At 42.7% G+C, this 20,235-nt stretch overlaps 1 protein-coding gene and 1 pseudogene across 2 annotated transcripts; both read right to left on the reverse strand.

Annotated features, from left to right (window-relative positions):
* Positions 1-651: 651 nt before the first annotated feature.
* Positions 652-20,191, reverse strand: TMEM167A (transmembrane protein 167A). Of its 2 annotated transcripts, none has more exons than XM_061621965.1 (4): positions 20,077-20,191; positions 6,471-6,580; positions 5,940-5,974; positions 652-2,992 (listed from the first exon to the last, which is right to left on the reverse strand). In XM_061621965.1, exons 1-4 carry the CDS (start codon positions 20,077-20,079, stop codon positions 2,922-2,924), a joined length of 219 nt encoding a protein of 72 aa, XP_061477949.1. In that variant the 5' UTR covers positions 20,080-20,191; the 3' UTR covers positions 652-2,921. The 2 variants fall into 2 exon arrangements, with proteins under 2 accessions (XP_061477949.1, XP_061477942.1); XM_061621958.1 differs by lacking the exon at positions 20,077-20,191 and adding an exon at positions 19,302-19,382.
* Positions 2,384-2,511, reverse strand: LOC133375955 (U1 spliceosomal RNA; annotated as a pseudogene).
* Positions 20,192-20,235: the final 44 nt, after the last annotated feature.

A 20,235-nucleotide genomic window follows, 5' to 3' on the forward strand; every position in this document is an offset into this window, starting at 1 on the left:
CAGAGTCTGAGTTCAGGACTTTCAATAAAGATACATTATAGGATAGATAACCTCTATAGATCTATCTAAAGATGGGGACACTTTTGTGGGGGCTAATTAGTGAGCTGTTTGCATTTATGGGTTTTGTGGGGGATTTTGTTTCTTTAAACTAACAGTGGGGAGGAGAGCCTGGCTGGGAGTCCAGTCTGTGAGTTCAAATCCCCGCTCGTGTCTCCTGGGTGTCAAGGGCCAGCTAAAGATCACCCCCAGTGAGTGGCTCAGGGGTTACGTGCCCTGCCACTTGTGCAGCCGTGGGCAAGCTGCATAGTCCCAAGGAGCCCAGTTGCCCCACAGGTGGCAGTTGCGGACAAGGAAGGGGCTGGCTTGTGCAGCTGTGGCAAGCTGAGCAGGCCCTAGCCAGCTGGGGAGGACTAGCCTCAGAGGGAGGCAATGGTAAACCCCCTCTGAATACTGCTTACCATGAAAACCCTATTCATAGGGTAGCCGTAAGTCGGGATCGACTTGAAGGCAGTCCATTTCCGTTTTTCAACACTCTTCTAAATAAATCCTGTTTAAGACTGGAGGTTGCTCTATACATGCCAAAGCTGTATTAAAAAATCACCATACAGTTTGAGGGTTTGTGGACAAACGGAACCTTTTCATAAAACTGTATTTGATAAACAGAAACTTCTGCTTTAATTTTTTTTTTAAAAAACCCACACATAATGCAGTGGTTTCTTTTGATTCTTAGTAACAACCATTTATAGACAGTGGATATTGTGAACCATTTAGCAGAATATAGTTTGAGACAAGGTAGGACATCAAAATTAATGCATATTAATAGGTTTTAAAACCATTGAAAAGCCAGGAACTTTCTGAATGCTATTTCTACATCCCATTATTGCTTTAAAAGAGGAAAACAGTTTCAACATAAATTTTGTGTCAATTTGTGCAATAAAATTTTGCAACAATAACAAATTTTATTTATCAGATTTGTATTTGGAAGCTTGATTATAGTTATGGAACTGCCACTCTCTTAAAAGCACTGCCAGGAAACAGGTTTTAAACACTTTGGACAGATACATATGATCAGAAAAGCATACATTTTTACCAGTAATAAAATTGAAATGGTGTATACACACAGTGTTCTGAACGAGTTATGGCTGGCTCCTTATGATGAGGTCTTCAGGACCGTCACACACCACAAACTGATACGCATATTGCGAGTCCCATGCATTCTTGTTCTTCAAATGCTACATGTAAGATTACGCCATGCCACACTGCTTTCAAAGAATATGAATCCATTGGCTGATGACATCGCCCCTCGGTTTCATGCATAAATTTACATCTTAATTGTGTGAAAACTACCACCTGCTAAATATTCTTCAAAATATACACTATTTTCTACATCAGAGTTTAGCAGTCATTGCTCAACAATGACCTTTCTTTGATTCTAGGCTTGATTGTTCTGTTATTCATAAAGTAATTTTGAAACACATAACGTAGCTTCTCCTAAAGATAGTTGTCAGTAAAAGGCTATAATGTACAAAAATATATCTGACGGTCCAAAGATATTTGTACTACTTGTTAAACAAGCCCCAAATCCAGAGAGTTGCGTTTCTTTAAAAACAGTAGCACTATGCTGCCAGCTAACCAGAAATAGCATGACCACATTAAAGAATTAATTTCAGTATATTATACCAGTATTATCAATAGTTTTTTCATACTTTTGCATGAGATGTACTGAGTATCCTGTCAGACAACTACTGACAATATAAAAGCCAGATTTCAAGAACACGTCTGGAAAAATCTAGCTGTTTATTTTGTAATATGAAACAAATATATTTCTCATGAATTTTGGCAAGTTCCAGAGTTTAACTGCCTGCAGATATCATCAATGCACAGCATATTATATTTTTTTTATTTAAAAAATCAAGAGTAAACCAAAAATATTTGATTGTGTAGACTTTAATACAAACATTTGCCTAATGAAGTTATGTTGAACAGATCCATTCTCTGTAAAACATTCTATTTTCCAGATATTTTAATAACTAATTATGCTATGTTCTCAACCTGCAGCATATATAAAAATTCATTAGAAATTACTTAAGTGTTTCCAATGCGAAAGCTTCTACGTTTTGAATTTTTGCTTATGTGCCTTGTGTCTCAGTCTCTGTGTCTTATACTTAGAACATCAGTTTTATTGACAATAGTACAATAGCGATCTGATTTTATGTTATTGCTGCATATCCTTTCAAGATTTTATTTTTATTGTTTTGGGGTGATATCCAATTGTGCACTACTGACTTCTGCTCATGCAAACAGGATTTTCCTTTTTTCTTTCTCTGCAGCGTCATAAGGATCCTCTGGAGAAGACTGGGAAGGGCAGTGGGGGCTGCGAGGGGAAGGGAAATTGAGTTTCCCGTATTTGGGGGAAATCGCAGGAATCACCACACCCCGAGTGCAATGGATGATCCTGATCCTGGGAAAACCACCTTCATGATCATGGTATCTCCCCTGCCAGGGAAGGGGAAGTCCCATCATGTCTGCTAATGTGACATGGGATCTCAACCTCTCATTTTATATTTTTTTAATGAAAACTTATTACAAAAATATAAATAAATAGTTTTTTAAAAGAATGTGTATTTTAATAGCAAATCAGTTCTCAGAAAAGTATTACAGGGTTTTTTACTTGTCTGTCTTAAAATATCTCATCTGAAATTCAGAATACTGTTCACATAAAAGAACTCTGCAGAATTCAAAAGTATGACAATGTTAATTAATAAATGCTCTCCTAATTCAAATATGGAAACAAATTGTCAAAAGCTTGTCTTGTCCAGTATGAACAAAGAAGTGTAGAACATATTTTTCATCTTTTGTTTCCCCGAGTCTTTTATTCCACTGCAGTTTGACAGCAATACATTCCGGACATTTTCCTATTTTTACTGTACAAACAGAATACTGAAGGCCATCGCTATACAGCACACAGCTACGTAGGGGCTCTTCCGCTCACCTGGAAGAAGACACAAAATTGAATTACTGGCTAGCTTTCATTATACCAACAAGCATAGTTTTTTAGACAGAAATGCAGTAATATGAAGCAGGAAAATCTGCGAGAAAATGAGAAAAACCAAGTTCAAGTGCACATTTTCTCCCCCATTCAATATCCACATTGACACAGAGAACATCTACAAAGTGTGTCAATTTCAACCTAATCTTCTGCCCAGACCAGTTCCAGTGAAGGTTATGGGAGCAGTATTTGCAAAAAGTGCTGCTAGGTACGTCTGCAGCATTAGAAAAGTCACAAAAAATAGAAAGAAATGGGAGTGAAGGAAGGGAAGAATGCTTTCATCAGATTAGGTCATGGGTGGGAGATCTTTTTAGCACTGCCTGCAGGCCAACTTTGATAGACGGGTGGGACAACCCACCTGTCAATCACATGTCATCATTATGGCACCACATGATCGACAGGTGGGTTGTTCCAGACACCTCTCAAAATCCCTTACACAGAGCTGCAAAGCTTGGGGAAACAAATGCAGGGGGCACTGCCAGCTCTATGTTTGCAAGCCTCCCCGCGGTTCCACCTCCAATGTCAGAGGTGGAAAGAAGCAGCGCTGGGAGGGAAACCACTTCCCCATCCTTGAGCAATGTACTCTCCCACTAATGAGCAGTTGGGAGCACACCTTGCTCCAGCAAAGGCATATTCAGGAGCCCACTTTAAGCTCCTGATTGTTCCTTTGAACCCCCCCTTACGTGCCCCACACCTGATGGGCTCCTGCTGGGAGGAAGGGAGGGAAACAAATTAAATAAATAAATAAATGTTAGGTGTAGGACAGGTCGGTGTGGCTTCCCCAAAAGGGTCTGCTGGGTCAAATGGGGAGAGCTGGCAGGAGCAAACAAGGTCCCCACACCCAGGTCAGGTTGCGTTATCTAATCATAGCCCTGACCACAGTAAGGGAGTGTTAACTTCTGTTAAGTAAGCCATGCTGTTAACACTGTTGCATCAAGAGTACTTAATAATCCTCCTGTGTTAGTCCCTTCCACAAGGCTAATGAAACCCAAACACAGCCTTCCCCTTGCACATAAGAGTATGAATTTGTCATCAGAAACTCTTAACCAATATGCACTGTCGGCCTTTAAATCAGTAAAACGTCAGAGAAGATTCTCTTGCTAAATTTACAACATAGTGCACAATAGTTGCCATATGCTTATTGGGTAACATTTAAAAACAACAACACAGTAACATTAAATGAAGAAATGCTATAATATCTGGAGTATGTAAAGCAAATAATATAATTATAATGGCTAAGGCTTCTGGATTGGTGGTGTGCTTAAATGAACGTGCATACAAATATCCTCTCTCACAGGCTGGCTGACCAACTTTGAGTAAGAAATCTTTCCATAGTAGGAAACAGTTCACTGACTCTTCCCATAAGTTAGGGCCACCACAATTACATTACAAGACACTGTCATTGTCTGGCACCCATTAAATTAAACTGCAAATAGCGGTGTGAATTAATGCCTACAATTTCACATCTGTTTAGAATTAATGTTGAGGATGTCCACCTCCTAGAGTTTTACAGTCTTCATATGTGTTGTACTTTCCTGCTCTTAATTGTTTTGAAAGAGGCATCCATTATCCATTAGAATCAAACGTCTGTTAGCACTACTACAAATAGGCAACAGCTTGTCTGCTTAAAGGTGCAGACATTCAAAAGGCTGTTTAAACACAAGGGGCAGAGTTGCATTCAACACTGATGTAGATTTGTGATGATCTTTTATAGAAAGAGAACAAGTGCTAAAATGGTTTGCTAGAATTTTTGGCTAGGTGATTAACCTTCTCCTCCTGTGCTCTTTTCTTAATCAAGAACCTCCCTTGTCCTTGCATTCAGCTGCTGAGGGTAGGGATGGAAAACAACAACACATACATACAGTTGCTATACCTACCTGTCTTCCCTATTCCAGAGATAATAGCCAGATGATGGTGGTATTTATTATTTATTTATTTTATTTATTATTTGATTTATATCTCACCCTTCCAGCAGGAGCCCAGGGTGGCAAACAAAAGCACTAAAAACACTTTAAAACATCATAAAAATAGACTTTAAAACATCTTAAAAGCAAAAGACTTTAAAACATTAAAACAAAAGATCTTTAAAAAATCTCAAAACAAAACATCATAAAAATATATTTTTAAAAAAACTTTAAAAACATCTGAAAAAGCAATTCCAACACAGACACAGACTGGGATAAGGTCTTAACTTAAAAGGCTTGTTGAAAGAGGAAGGTCCTCAACAGGTGCTGAAAAGATAACAGAGATGGCGCCTGTCTAATATCTAAGGAGAGGGAATCCCACAGGGTAGGTAGACTGTTAATTAGCAGAACAAAAAAACCTGAGGACACTTGTGGCACAGCTGTGGCCACACCACCAGTTACCAGGATGGTGCAGTGTGTTGGAAGTGAGGGTGGCAAAAGCACCAGGTTGGTGGTGGCGGCAGGTACACCTACATCTGTGCCTGATGCCACCCACCACCTGGTGCTCCCAGCTCTATCCCTACAAGCAGCAGCAACACTAGCCTGGAGGGCGGCACCTCATCTCAGGCACAACTTGATTGTGGAAGAGCCTAAACTTGAATTTCACATATAACATCTACTTTGGTCCTGTGCTACAAACAGCATTTTGCTGGAAACAGCACCTCACTCCTCACATTCCCCCCCACACACATATAGAGCTTATAGACGGGGTCCTTACATTTTACACTCACAACAACTCTGTGAACTAAAGCAATTTGCTGTTTGGACTTTTGCTAGTCAATAATTTAGCATATAGGGCACTTTTGCTCTTATGTCAAAAAATTCTCTTTTTAAAGCAAATATGGGCATGCTGGGATGACAAACATACATTTGCACATGTGTTAACACCACATATTTTTAGGTGATGGGACAACTCACACACTTACCAATCCTGGCACACTTCCAGAATATGCCCAATAATCTGAAAATATATTTTGAGAAATTAGAAAAAAATGCATATTTCCAGTCTTATAATTAGATGCAGTTTTAATAGAGTTGTTATGGCTAAGATCCAAATATTGCTTTTAAACATGCTTCATGGCTCAGGCTTGCTGTGTGATTTTTACTGTTTTGTTGAAAAAGCCCCATTGTTATGTCACAAACTGGTTTTGATGTGCCCTCAGTTACATGAAGATTTGTTGTAATTACACTTTAATTAATGGTTAAAATGCTTGGGACACAGACCTCATGTCAGTCATTACATTTGAAAGGAAAATGAATACACCAAGGGTAATATCCACTGAAGTCATACTCAGAGTAGACCCACTTAAATCACTGGACAAGTAACTTAACTCCACTGATTTCAATGAGTCTACTTTGAGTATAACGTCACTAGATATAATCCTGAGATGACAAACAAGCAATCCATGTGTATCCCCCATCCCTCCTCCAAATTTCTAGGATCCCCATTCACCTACCCAGTTTGATTGTTATCCAGTAATCTGGGAGCCAAGGATCTTATGTATGCACAGGTACATATAAGCAGCAGGAATACTGTCAGTAGGCTCTGAAAATTGAAGATCGCAGACTAAAAGAAATAAAAAAGTGATACAGGAGTGATGACTTAGTCTTAAAAATCTTTTTCCTACCCCAATCATGAGTAATAATAATAGAAAAATGTAATAATAATATACTAGTAGAAAAATTGGACTTTTGAGGGCCCATGACACCTGGATATATTCCAGTATATTCTGTTTCTTAAATCTCCTAGCAGAGAATTGGGTATTAGAATATGACTCCTCAATACATAATCTCCTAATCTGCATTTACAACCACTATTATAGATGACAAACTAAGCAGTCGTTTTAACTCTCAAACCAAACAAAAATAATGCATGAAAAAGTTATCAGAAGCTCTTGACATCCTGTTTGTATAACACAACTATCAAGATGTTCATAATTATGGAGGGTGGGGTGTATGTAAATAGAAGGCTTGTGCATTTCAAGGGCATATTTGGGCACAGTAAATCTCAGACACATATTGTTCTCCTTGGGGAATCCCTGTCAGGGAGGATCAAGCCACAGTGTTAGGAGAAGAGATCAGGCTTTGTCCTTACAGAAATACATCGCACAGTGCAGTGCTTTACTTTTCCCTATAGGAGTTAATTGCAGCTACTCACTTATAAGCTATAAATTAAAGGGGTAAACTTGGAGACATCATTGGTGTGGGGGGCCAAGTCTGCAGCTGCTGACCCCAGCCACTGATAACCAAATCTTCTCCTACCTTAATTCCATGCAGATGTTCCCACTTTTAATCCCTGGCATTTCCAGGTGAGGCTGGGAGAAACCTATGCTTGAAACCCCGGAGAGCCATTGCCGGTCAGTGCAGACAACACCAAACTAGATGGACCAGTAGCCTGATTTGGTATAAGACAGTTTCTTATGTTTCTGTTACATAGCCCCATCATGTTTCTTATTCATGCTCAAGTATAACAGGAAGCTGGGAATTGGTTTTTTAATATATAGGATTTCAAGCAAGGGTTGCAATATCATTTTGTCTGAAGTTTTTAACTCACAAACCCAGACAGCTGTAGTTGATGTACAAAGAACAAATGACAGCCTCTTTTAGACAAAAGAATGATGTGCATAGTGTCAAGAGACCCCAGAAGGATATTTAAGCAATCCCGCTTATATAGAGTACTTTAGAGAGAAGTTAAGATGGGAGGCTGAGGAAAAAGACAAGCAGAGGGAGTTGGAAGCTGAGCGATTGAAGATGGAAGCTGAGAGATTGAGGATGGAAGGTGCAGAGAAGGAAAAACAGAGGGAGTTGGAAATTGAGAGAATGAGATTGGGGTTTGAGGAGAGGGAGAAGCAACGAGCATTGGATGCTGAATTACAAGTAGAAAAGTTAAAATTTGATAGAGAGAAATTTCACTCTGAGGAGACAAGGAAAGACAGAGATGGAGCAAAAATAAAAATTACTCCAAAGGACTTTGCTGTCTATGAGCCTGGTCAAGATCCTCAAATTTACCTCAGCACCTTTGAAAAAGCAGCTCAGTTGTGGGGGCTACCTGAAGATAAATACATGCAGTATTTATCAAATCTGATTAAAGGGGAATTGGCTGAGGTATACCAATATTTCCCCTCAGACTGGCCCGTTACCTATGCTGAATTCAAAGAAGCAGTGTTTAAAAGATTCAGACTGGGGCCTGATTATTTTAGAAAGCTTTTCAGAAACTGCCAGATACAGACAGGGAGGTCTTTTGTGGAACTGGGAGCAAAGTTGATGGATATATTTGGAAAGTGGATGAGTAGTGCCAAAGCTCAGTCAGTGGAAGAGGTGAAAAGCCTCATGATACTGGATCAATTATACCATCAGTTACCACCAGAAATAAGGCTCCTGGTCAAAGACCGTTCCCCTACATCTGTGCAGGACGCCACAGAGTTGGCGGATCACTTCGCCTCCAATAGAACTGGCTGGGTGGGGAAAACATCAAGAGAGTTTAAACCCAGACCATATAGTGCTGGCAGAAGGGATGTGGTACCACAGCGAGTGAGTCCTCCATTAAAATCTGAAGGGCACAGGACACCCCAGAGTGGATCTGTGTACCCTAAAAGTGAGGAGAAATTATGCTACAAATGTGGTAGACCGGGGCACCTACGTTTTCAATGTGAGGTTACCAACCCCAGTAGTAATCCTGCTCAGACAAGGGCAGTGACAAGGGCAGAAGTAACAGACCTGGATTCAAGTCTGAGAGAGGAAGTGAGTGTACAAGGGGCAACTTATTGGGCATTGCTTGACACTGGTGCCGCTCAGACGTTACTGAGGCCAGATTTAATAAAATCTGAAGAAATATTACCTCAGGAAACAGTGACTATCCAAGGAGTGAGGGGTCAACCAGAGAGTTTGCCTGTGGCCCTAGTGAAAATGGAATGGAGAGGCCGAAAGGGCCAATATAAAGTAGGCATTAATGCCCAGCAACAAGAACCAGTAATATTGGGAAGGGATGTAACGGGCGCCCAAGGAAAGATCTATGTAGTGACCAGACAGCAAATTGGCAGAGAAAAAGAAGCCATATTAAGGGGGGCTGAAACAAACAGGGTGGAATCTGTTAACCAGCCTCAGGTCACCATAGCAACCACTAGCAGGCCTGCTGAAGAAGACAAACTGTATCAAGTGGTCTCTGGGGAAGAAGCAGATCAATTCAGGGAAGAGCTGCATAAAGATCTGAAGCAGATAAAGGAACAAGCGCTGACCCAACAGATTCCTTTCACTGACAAACTGAGGAATCAAGTTGTGTGTGAGAATGGGATTTTATATAGACTGTGGATGCCTGCTGAGAGAAAGGATGAATGTGAACCAGTGAAACAAATGATGGAAGTGGTGAAAGAGAATCTCAGTCAAGCTCAGCAGAAGCAAAGTTACTGGTATGACAGAACAGCCAGAGAACGTGTGTATGATGTGGGAGATATGGTTATGGCGTTCATACCCAGGAAACATGACAAATTACAGGCTAACTGGGAAGGACCATATACCATCAGAGAAAGGCTTGACACAGTGACATATGTAATCACCACAGACCAATTAAACAAAAGCAAAGTGGTTCATGTAAATATGTTAAAGCCTTACCATACCAGGGATGCAAAGGTGTTGCAAGTTACCTTATTCCCTGAGGGAAGTGGGCCTGAACTTCCAGATTTGGTACAGGAAAGCAAAGACAAAGGAGGGGTAGATCAAGTGGAATGGTCAGAGGAGGTGAAGGAGGAAGTAAAAGAAGAGATTCTGAGAGTTTTGAAAACCTATAGGAATCTCTTTAGCAACAAACCTGGCCGAACCAGTATAGTTATACATTCCATTGATACTGGAGATCATGCCCCAATCAGATCTGTTCCGTACCGTGTGAATGGGAAAGTTTTGAATGAGATCAAAAAGGAGGTGGAAGAGATGCTGGAATTAGGAGTGATCAGGGAATCCATCAGTCCCTGGGCCTCAAGTATTGTCTTGGTTCCGAAAAAAGATGGAACGACAAGGTTTTGCATTGATTATCGGCTAATCAATAAAATTACTGTCCCAGATGCGTATCCTATGCCTAGGGTAGACGCTATGTTAGAGTTATTGGGGGCAGCAACCATTATCTCTACACTAGATCTCTGTAAAGGATTTTGGCAAATGGAACTAGACGAGCAATCCAGAGCCAAAACTGCCTTCAGTACACCAGATGGGTTATATGAGTTTGTGACCTTACCCATGGGACTAAGGAACTCACCAAGTTCATTTCAGAGGCTAATCAATACTGTGTTGCGAGGCATGTCAGATTTTGCAGTGGCCTATATCGATGACGTGGCCATTTTTAGCAAGTCGGTGCCTGAGCATGTCCAACACCTGACAACAGTATTGGAGGCCTTAAGAAAAGCAGGCCTCACAATAAAAGCTAAGAAATGCCAGTTTGGACTAAAGGAAGTAATCTATTTAGGACATAAGGTGGGGAGTGGGAAAATCATCCCCTTATAGAGCAAGGTGGAGGCAATACAAGCGTGGCCGATCCCCTTAACCAAAAAACAAGTAAGGGCATTTCTGGGTGTGGCTGGATTTTATAGGAAGTTTGTGAGAAATTTTGGGGAAATAGCAACCCCCTTGCATGAATTGACCAAGAAGAAGTGTTCTGAGCGTGTGGTATGGACGGATGAATGTCAGAAGGCTTTTGATCTGCTGAAGCAAGCCTTGTGCCAAGGACCCATATTAATAGCACCAGACTATGAGAAACCATTCATCGTGGCTACAGATGCGTCTGACCTGGCGCTGGGAGTCGTCTTGCTGCAGGAGAGAGAAGGCACCAGACATCCAGTGGCGTACCTGAGTCGCAAGCTGACGCCGAGGGAGAAAAACTATTTGTCGGTCCAGAAGGAGTGCCTAGCGGTCGTGTGGGGACTGAACAAGTTGCGCCCATACGTGTGGGGACGAAGATTCACAGTGACTACGGATCATCGGGCCTTGTTATGGTTGCAGACTATGAAAAACCATAACACTATGCTGCAGAGGTGGTCCTGGGCCCTACAGGACTATCAAGTGGACTTCCAGTTCATAAAAGGCAAGGACAATGTACTGGCCGATGGACTTTCCAGGCAAGTGGCTGGGACTGCAGTGACGTGACCAGACAGAGGAACAAAGAAAGACATTTTCCCCATAGAGACTTTTATTTGTTAACGCGACGTATAAATCCTGGAACAGGAATAATACTCTGCCGTTGTTTAAGGGGGGGGAAATGTGATGTTCCTATATATTAGTGTATATATGGTAAGTGCTGGTTGTTTAGAGTATACATGGTAAGTAGTGAAAGAGGAGGGGGAGTGAATGGGTAATAGAATGCTTGATGATTGGCTGAATGTTTAAAATGGCTGACAGTATAAATGAAAGGATGACAGGTAAATCTGGGTGAATGTGAGGTGGTGAATTGTGGAATCTGGGGGGAGAAGAGAAAGAGTGGATTGCTTGGTGGGGTTTAGAGAGTTGTTTACCAGGAGGGAGGTGGAGTTCGGATTAGTATTGAGTAAAACCATATGCTTATGTGCCTTAAGAAGAAATCTTGTTAATCTTGTTAGCTTTGTTATCTTTAATAAATACTTAATTTGGTTTACCAAAGGCCTGATCCTTGGCTGGGGTTTCACAGACCAGAAGGGAGGGTAAGGTAATGACCAAGGCTGAAGGGGAACTGTAACAAATGGTGGCAGCGGTGAAGAGAATAACAATACCAGTATTCAGAGTCTCTGGGAATACTAGTATTGGGACGTTACTGGTGGTTGCCTAGCAGGGGGATCTGTTGAGATCTGTGCTAGAGCGGATAGGTAAACCATAAGAGAGTGCGGTCCGGACTGGTGGAGTCCCTGGTGGTGCCTAGAGACAGGCAGTAACCACGAGCAGGTAGGAACCTGACAGGGAGAGCCAGGGAAGGACGCATCACAAGTGGATGAGGGTGCCGACCTGGCATGTCTAACCGAGACCTGGGTGGGTGAGCAGGGAGGAGTTGCTCTCTCTCAGCTTTGTCCACCTGGGTATACGGTGCAGCACTATGGTAGACCTGAGGGTCGGGGAGGCGGGGTCGCTGTGGTCTATAGGAGTACTTTCTCTCTCACCAGGCATCCTGTCCAGATGGCGACTGGTCTAGAGTGCCTCCACCTTGTGCTGGGTCAAGGAGACAGACTGGGAATCCTGTTGGTGTACCGCCCACCTTGCTGCCCAACAGCTTCCCTAGCTGAGCTGACAGAGATAGTCTCGGAGGTATTGCTGAGGTCCCCCAAACTTGTGGTGTTGGGGGACATCAACATTCATGCCGAGACTGTTTTATCTGGGGCGGCTCAGGACTTCATGGCCTCCATGACAACCATGGGGCTGTCTCAATTTGTTACTGGCCCAACGCATGTATCGGGTCACACTCTTGATTTGATCTTCGCCACTGGTCATGGAAATGGTGATCTGGAGGTGGGGTGTTTTTCATCTACTCCATTGTCATGGACAGATCACCGCCTGCTGAGTTTTAGACTTACAACGACTCTTTCCCTCTGCAAGGGTGGGGGACCTATTAAGTTGGTCCGCTCTCGGAGGCTTATGGATCCTATTGGTTTTCAGATGGCTCTGGGAGTTTTTCCAGCTGATAGTACTGGTGCTCCTGTTGAGGCCTTGGTCGAACTGTGGAATACGGAGATGGCCCGGGGTATTGACACGATTGCTCCCGTGCGCCCTCTTCGATGCAGAGCTCATACAGCTCCGTGGTATATCCTGGAGCTGAGAGTGATGAAGCAAGAGAGAAGGAGGCTGGAGTGCAGATGGAGACGAACTCCAGACGGATGCAGTTATGCTTTGGTAAGTGCCTCTACTAAGTCGTATATAAAAGCGGTAAGGGCGGCGAAGAAGGTTCACTTCGCTGCCTCTATCAGGACATCTCTCTGCCGCCCTGCAGAGCTTTTTAGGGTTGTACGAGGACTCTTACATTCTGGTCCTCGAGATACTATTGAAACATCTGAAGCTCGCTGTAACGACATCGCAGGGCACTTCCAAAATAAAATCGCATGCATCCGTAGGGACCTAGACTCCGATGTTATGACAGACGAATCCATTGAAGTGTCCAGAACACGGTCTTGTCTTTCATTATTGGATGAGTTTCAGTTGGTGCAGCTTGAGGAAGTGGACAAGGTACTTGGATTGGTGCGGGCGACCACGTCTGCTCTAGATCCTTGTCCATCTTGGCTAGTGAAGGCTAGCAGGACTACTACCACCGGCTGGGCCAAGGAAGTGATAAATGCCTCCTTGAGTGAGGGAGTAGTCCCTAGTAGCCTCAAGGAGGCAGTAGTAAGACCTCTCTTAAAGAAACCTTCCTTAGACCCAGATGACCTGAACAACTATAGACCGGTGGCGAATGTCCCCTTTTTGGGCAAGGTTCTGGAACGGGTGGTTGCCGGTCAGCTCCAGGTGCTCTTGGATGAGACCGATTATCTGGATCCGTTTCAATCCGGTTTTAGGCCTGGTTTTGGCACTGAAACAGCCTTGGTCGCCCTGTATGATGACCTTTGTCGGGAGAGGGACAGAGGGAGTGTGACTCTGTTGATTCTCCTTGATCTCTCAGCGGCGTTTGATACCATCGACCATGGTATCCTTCTGGGGAGACTCGCGGAGTTGGGGGCACTGCTTGGCAGAGGTTCCGCTCCTACTTGGCGGATCGTCACCAGAAGGTAGTACTTGGGGAACATTGCTCAACTCCTTGGACTCTCCATTGTGGAGTCCCTCAGGGGTCGGTTTTGTCCCCCATGCTTTTTAACATCTACATGCAGCCTCTGGGTGCCGTCATCAGGAGTTTTGGAGTGCGTTGCCACCAGTACGCTGATGACACGCAGCTCTATTTCTCCTTTTCATCTTCTACAGGTGAGTCTGTGGATGTGCTGAATCACTGCCTGACCGCGATAATGGACTGGATGAGAGCTAATAAACTGAGACTCAATCCAGACAAGACTGAGACACTGTTGGTGAATGCCTTCCCTGCCCAGATGGTGGATGCTTACCCTGTTCTAGATGGGGTTACACTCCCCTTGAAGGAACAGGTTCGTAGTCTTGGGGTTCTTTTCGATCCTTCCTTGTCTCTGGAGGCGCAAGTGGCCACGGTGGCAAGGAATGCATTCTACCACCTTCGGTTGGTAGCCCAGCTATGCCCCTATCTGGACAGGGATGACCTCGCCTCAGTTGTTCATGCTCTGGTAACTTCTAGGTTGGATTACTGTAATGTGCTCTACGTAGGGCTGCCCTTGAAGACAGTTCAGAAGCTTCAGCTAGTGCAAAACGCAGCAGCCAGACTGCTGACGAGGACCAGCCGGTCAGCGCATATAACACCTGTTCTGGCCCGTTTGCACTGGCTACCTATTTGCTTCCGAGCCAGATTCAAGGTGCTGGTTTTGACCTATAAAGACTTACACGGCGTGGGACCGCAGTATCTTGTGGAACGCCTCTCCCGCTATGAACCGACCCAGTCACTTCGCTCAGCGTCTAAGGCCCTTCTCTGGGTACCAACCCATCGGGAAGCCCGGAGGACAGTTACTCGATCTAGGGCCTTTTCTGTAGTGGCCCCCGAATTGTGGAATAGCCTCCCCGAAGAAATACGCCTGGCGCCGATGCTTCTATCTTTTCAGCGCCAGGTTAAGACCTGGCTATGCTCCCAGGCATTTTAAAGCGTTTAATGTTACAATTTTAAATCTCTTTGTTTCAGTTTATTTATTGTGATATTTTGTATTTCTGTACTTTTAATCTTTTGTACACCGCCCAGAGAGCTATTCGCTATGGGCGGTTTAAAAATGAAATAAAATAAATAAATAAGTGAAAAAGACAGTTTACTCTACAAAATACCAGAACGATCTGTGATGTCATTCTATCTGAAAGTACTATGTCCATGTCATGCGCCAAGGTCTGTGCACCAAATAGGAAGTTTTGGTTTGTATTTCTCAAACAATAGCCACTCATGTCATACAACAAACCTCTTTTGAAACTAAGGGGATTTTCAAAAGCAATTAGTGATTTGATATAATGATTCAATATTCATACAAACAAAATGTCAAAAACTCTGTGATATACAAAATTCCCAGGGTCCACTTTACATAGATCTTCAGATTTCTGTCTATATATGCTCATTTCCACTCAATCAAATCACATCAGTGAAATCCTATATAAACATCATGGCTTGTTTATATGACTTTGCCTATAGTTACTTTTATAGGCCTCAGTCGTACATCACAGTAAACCATAGCTAATGGCTATCAACAAACCATAATCTGTAACCAAGCTTTATTCTTGACTTACTGACAGCAGTTTGTTTGAGTGAAACAAACCACAATCCCCACTTCAGACATAATGCTAAAGCATTAACTTGACTTTTGTGGTTTGTTTCTCCCATGCATTAGTGAGGAGGAGTAAAGCAGTCAAAATCAGTGCATTCATGGTAAACCATTAACTATGATATGCGAACGGGGCCTATTGTAGTTAATGGAAAGATCCCAACTGATGAATGGGATTTATTAAAAACAACAGATCATCAGTGGAATAAAACAGAATGAATTTGTAACATATTTCAATAAAAAATTATAGAACTGTACAAGATCTTTTGTATTTAATGTCTTATCATATTACATTTTCAAACCAAGTCACAAATACCAAATTACAGTACCACTTGAGAACTGGAAATGCTGAAGGGTTATGTTTTCAATGTATCACATTAAATTGGCAGTGCCAGCATATCATGGCAAAGCATAGTCTACAGTGAAGATGGCTCCCACTATGTTCCTCCTCTAGCTGGAGCAACTAACCAGAACTCATAGCTTAACACTACATTTGAAGTGGAGATCATAGTCTCACTCTAATCAAACCAGGGCGGTGGAGTTGGTACGCCAAACCTTCGACTCCGACTCCTCTATTTTTTTACTGTCCGACTCCACCCAAAATTGCTGGAAAGGGCTGTAAATGTCTTTTTAAATTGGAAGCTCTCATAGGAGCATTTTTATCGCTGCCTGAATATGCACTGATCTTGGCATCACAGCATTTGCCTTCATCTGGGTCCTGTGTCATACACTAACACAAAAAATGTTTTCCATCTTGAGTTATGGTGAAATGCTCAACTACAGCTGACATCATGGGAAGGTTCTTTGACATTTTGAATTTATATTTTAAAAATTTTGTCAATCAAAATTTATTTTGAAGCCTGAGTCAGAGTCAGTACATTTCTATCGACTCCGACTCCACCCAAAATTGCTTCCGACTCTGACTCCACAGCCCTGAATCAAACCATGATGTTAAGCCAAAGTTTGTTTGTGGTTTACCAATTGTGGTTTGTTTTCCCTAGGATGAATGTAACACATAGCCAGGGATTATAGTTTATCACTGTTTCTTGGTGTCACTTTGCCTGAGTCAGAAAGAATGTCACATTTGCCTTTCCACCCTTCTCCAAGTGGCTTAGGGTAGGGTATGTTTCCTCATCTCATAACTCTGCGAGACAAGCTGGTCACTATCTCACAGGCTAGCCTAAGGTCACCTAGAGAACTTCATGATAGAGCTGCATTTAAAGTTAGATCTTCCTGGCTTAAGTCCAAACTCCAGTGGTTCCCAAACTCCCCATGGACCACTTGAAAACTTCTGAGGTTCTTGGTACACCACTTAAATGATTTTTCTGCTCTTTCCCTCCTAAACATAATCAGTTTTTGTTTTTCTCCTCCCAAAACCTCATCATGCAGATGATCCCATGCACATTTACTCAGAAGTAAGACCCCCAAGATGTGCATAACATTGCAGCCTTAGAAGATCCCATGCACTTTTATTAAAAAATAACCCTGTGTTTTCTATGGTGCTTACTTGCAAGTAAGCATCATGGTTCACAGCCTGGAAAACTTTTTTGGGTTTTATCCTTCCTTATATCCAGGCTGTTGAGGTGGAAAGGAGAGGAGGCATCACACAGCTTAACCATGCATATTTACTCAGAAGTAAGCCCCACCAAGATCTGTGGTAGATGGGCATAGGACTGCAGACTTAGTGCATATAGGATTGCAATCTAAACTGGTCTGTCTTAAAGAGGCTGCATTGTTAACAAGGGTTCAAATAAGCTTCCAACTCTAGGGGGAAGAGTATCTCCACCACACCACCCTGCCAGCTTGTTCACTTCTGCATTTTCTGGATAAATATTAAGTGAGCTAGGACCTGGGAGACAAGGGTTCAAATGGTCCCTTGGCCACGAAGCTCACTGAGTGACCTTAGGCCAGTCACTGTTGCTCAGCCTAACCTACCTCATAGGGTTGTTGCAAGGATAAATTGGGTAGGGAGACAAACTTGAACTCTTTGAAAGAAAGCTAAAAGCTAACATAATGGGTACATAACAAACAGGAACATAGCAGGTGAACCCCCCCCCCAAGTATGCCTCATTGACAACAGTGGGACTTACGTCTGAGGAAACATGCATAGCTTTGGGCAGCAACAGAGCAATTTCAAGAGCAGTGATTGTGGGGGGTTGTGGAATGGATAGAAAAGATGGTAAATGAGAAGTAAATGAGGAGATTTGTATCTTGGGGCCCTGCAGCATGGCTAGCATGCCTGCTTGTTAGGCTGTGGGGAGTGGAGGAGAGAAGGGGACTGTCCAACACATACCATAATCCTCCCCCTTCCCCAATCAATACCACTCAGGACAGTGTATCCCACCCGGCTCCATTTTTTAAAAGATGCTTCTTCTACAACACACACACACCCCTCACTATGCGAGGGAAAGGAGTGAAGACAGAGAAAAAAATCCCATCAGACCAGTCAGCTCATTGCATCATGGAGAAGTAGAGAGGAAAAAGGCAGCCAGCATTTGGTGGGAAGGTGTTTGGGGCTCCTAGGAGTTCCCTGACCCCCACCTCACAGCTCTGACTTCAATGGAAGGCAGGGCCTTGGAGCAGCCAGACTAGCTCATTTAATAGAAATTGCAGCCCCCTCCTCAAACTTTACCCATTCTGCCTGTCTATTGGTGGCCCTGCCCATGAGTAAAGCCCAGGCTTAGATTATATCAGAGCAGCTGCTGTTCTTCAGAAACAAACTGCAGACCACCAGCTTGCAGACCACTGGTCTGTGGACCCCAGTTTGGGAACTTGTGCAACACTCTATTCATCACACTAATCTGAAAGCATGGATCACAGTTTGTCCTTGCTATGGGGAGTGAGATATCTGACCACATGAGTGCTTGTAGCAGAAGCCAGTTTTATGACACAAATTGGAAAGACACAGATCCTCTCCCCTGCAATATAGATGGTTGTAAAGAGGTTACAGAAGGTGCTATCTTGTGCTGTAATTAATTTTCAGGAACTGCTCCTATTTTCAAATCTACCTGATAACGTGTTTTTGCAAATTGCTGCCTACCTGATGCCCTAAACAGCATCTGCCAAAGAGCTAGAATCATTTTTTAATTATTGCTGCAATTGATTGTGCTGTACTAGACCATAAGCTACTATGGAAGAAGGGCAGTTTAGAAATAAGTAATAATAAATACATTTGTTATTTTAATTGAAGCCCTCAATATCCTCTCTACCCTCTGCAGTTCTCTTGTCGCTTGCTACCTTGTAAAGTTCTCTCTTCACTTCCCAAGTACAATGGTGCTTACTTTTCAGCAATAAAGTTAAGGATCAAGCAATCCTATGTATACTTGAGTGTAAACCCCAGTGAACTTAAAGGAAATTACCTCCAAGCAAACATTTAAAGAACTGGATTGCACAGCTTCAGTTTCATATATACCTGGAATTAAGTCCTACTTAAACATAACTTTTCAAGTGTAAATATATATAGGCATTCATGCTACCAGAAATTTCCTAGGCCTGTAAAAGAGCTCCCTCAAAACACTCCTCCCTTCTCTTCCCTATCTGTTTGGAACAGTTTCCTAGAATACCTATGTGATGCCACAACTTTGTTCATTCACCTTTCTGTGAAGCCTTTTGCACAAACCTAGTTCCTATACTTGTTTTCAAGCACAAGCAGACGTAGCTGAAACAACTGCATATTCTTTCCCCGTTTACCCTTCCCTCCCTTCCACTGTTTCTTTCCATGTCAGATTTGAGATTGTAAGCTCCTCAGTACAGGGACTTCTTTTTTTGCATTATGCAAAATGCCATACACATTGATGGTATCAATATAAATAATAAACAAGAGATACATCACACACTGAAGACAAGAGCTCAGTTAACACAGCTGAATTTTACTGAATCTAAATACATTTATACATTTAAATGTTAACAAATACTAAGCTACAGTCCTATGGCACACACCTGAGAGCAAGCCTCACTGTACACAGCAGAACTGACTTCAATGCTTGGATAGGATTGTGTCATGCATACAACTAGCTACCGATTATAATTTAGTGGGTACTACTAAGTACCTTTTACTGACAGAAGCTTGCAAAACCTTGATGGGAGAACAGGTTAAACCTGCATAACATTTCTGCAAATCAAGTTAAGTTCTTCATTATTATAAATTAACAACTCACTATTATTCATAGTAATAAAATCAAACTTCCAAAGATCTTCAGTGATGTTCTGGAAAAAGTAAAATGAAAATATGATACTCTGAATGTATGAGATTAAAAAAGCAAGTAAGAAGGGCAATATTTAAGCATAACAACAGTAACAGAGAAGCCTTTACAATACAGGAAAATAGGAGTGGAAGCCGGCTTCTCACGGGAATTTCGTTATCACATCTTACGCAAGGGAGGAAAAGAAAAGGCAAGAGATAAATTGTGACGTCCTAACGGAGACATCAGCTTCTATAACGTCACGGTTTTTTTTAAGGACAGGGCGCTATTGTGGTTCAAGAGAGAGAGACCATACTGGGAAGCAGCCGAGACGTTCCATGGGAGTCCATCAAAGGTTCCCCACCACTGAGTACTGACTACTCCTAGGCCCCACTCTTAACCCCAGTCGAACTAGCGAGCTCCAAACCTTACAAAAAGTGGCGCAGAGAAAACAACACAAGGAAACCTAAACTAAAAATAGAGCTCCCATCACAACCTATCCGATCTCAATAACCCATGAACACCGCGCTTACCATAGTTACGCAGCACCTCGAGCCACATCACACATCCGGTAGTCGGGGGTGGGTGGGACACGGAAGGAGCGGCACCTTCGAAGCCTACTGATTGGTTCGGGGAGAGAGATGCTCCGGATAGGCGCAAGCGAAGACGGGGTCTGCGTTCTGATTGGAAGA

The sequence above is a fragment of the Rhineura floridana genome, chromosome 1 (assembly GCF_030035675.1).
Source record: "Rhineura floridana isolate rRhiFlo1 chromosome 1, rRhiFlo1.hap2, whole genome shotgun sequence".
In the NCBI taxonomy this organism is placed as follows: domain Eukaryota; kingdom Metazoa; phylum Chordata; class Lepidosauria; order Squamata; family Rhineuridae; genus Rhineura; species Rhineura floridana.

Bases quoted from the DNA above. Each gene is read 5' to 3' on its own strand.
- TMEM167A (XM_061621958.1), bottom strand. From the start codon at position 19,364: ATGACACAATCCTATCCAAGCATTGAAGTCAGTTCTGCTGTGTACAGT. The intron at 6,581-19,301 runs GTGTGTGCCATA...TATTTCTTTTAG, and splicing joins ACAGTGAGGCTTGCTCTCAG to TCTGCGATCTTCAATTTTCA. The intron at 2,993-5,939 runs GTAAGTGTGTGA...GTCTTCTTCCAG, and splicing joins CTGGAAGTGTGCCAGGATTG to GTGAGCGGAAGAGCCCCTAC.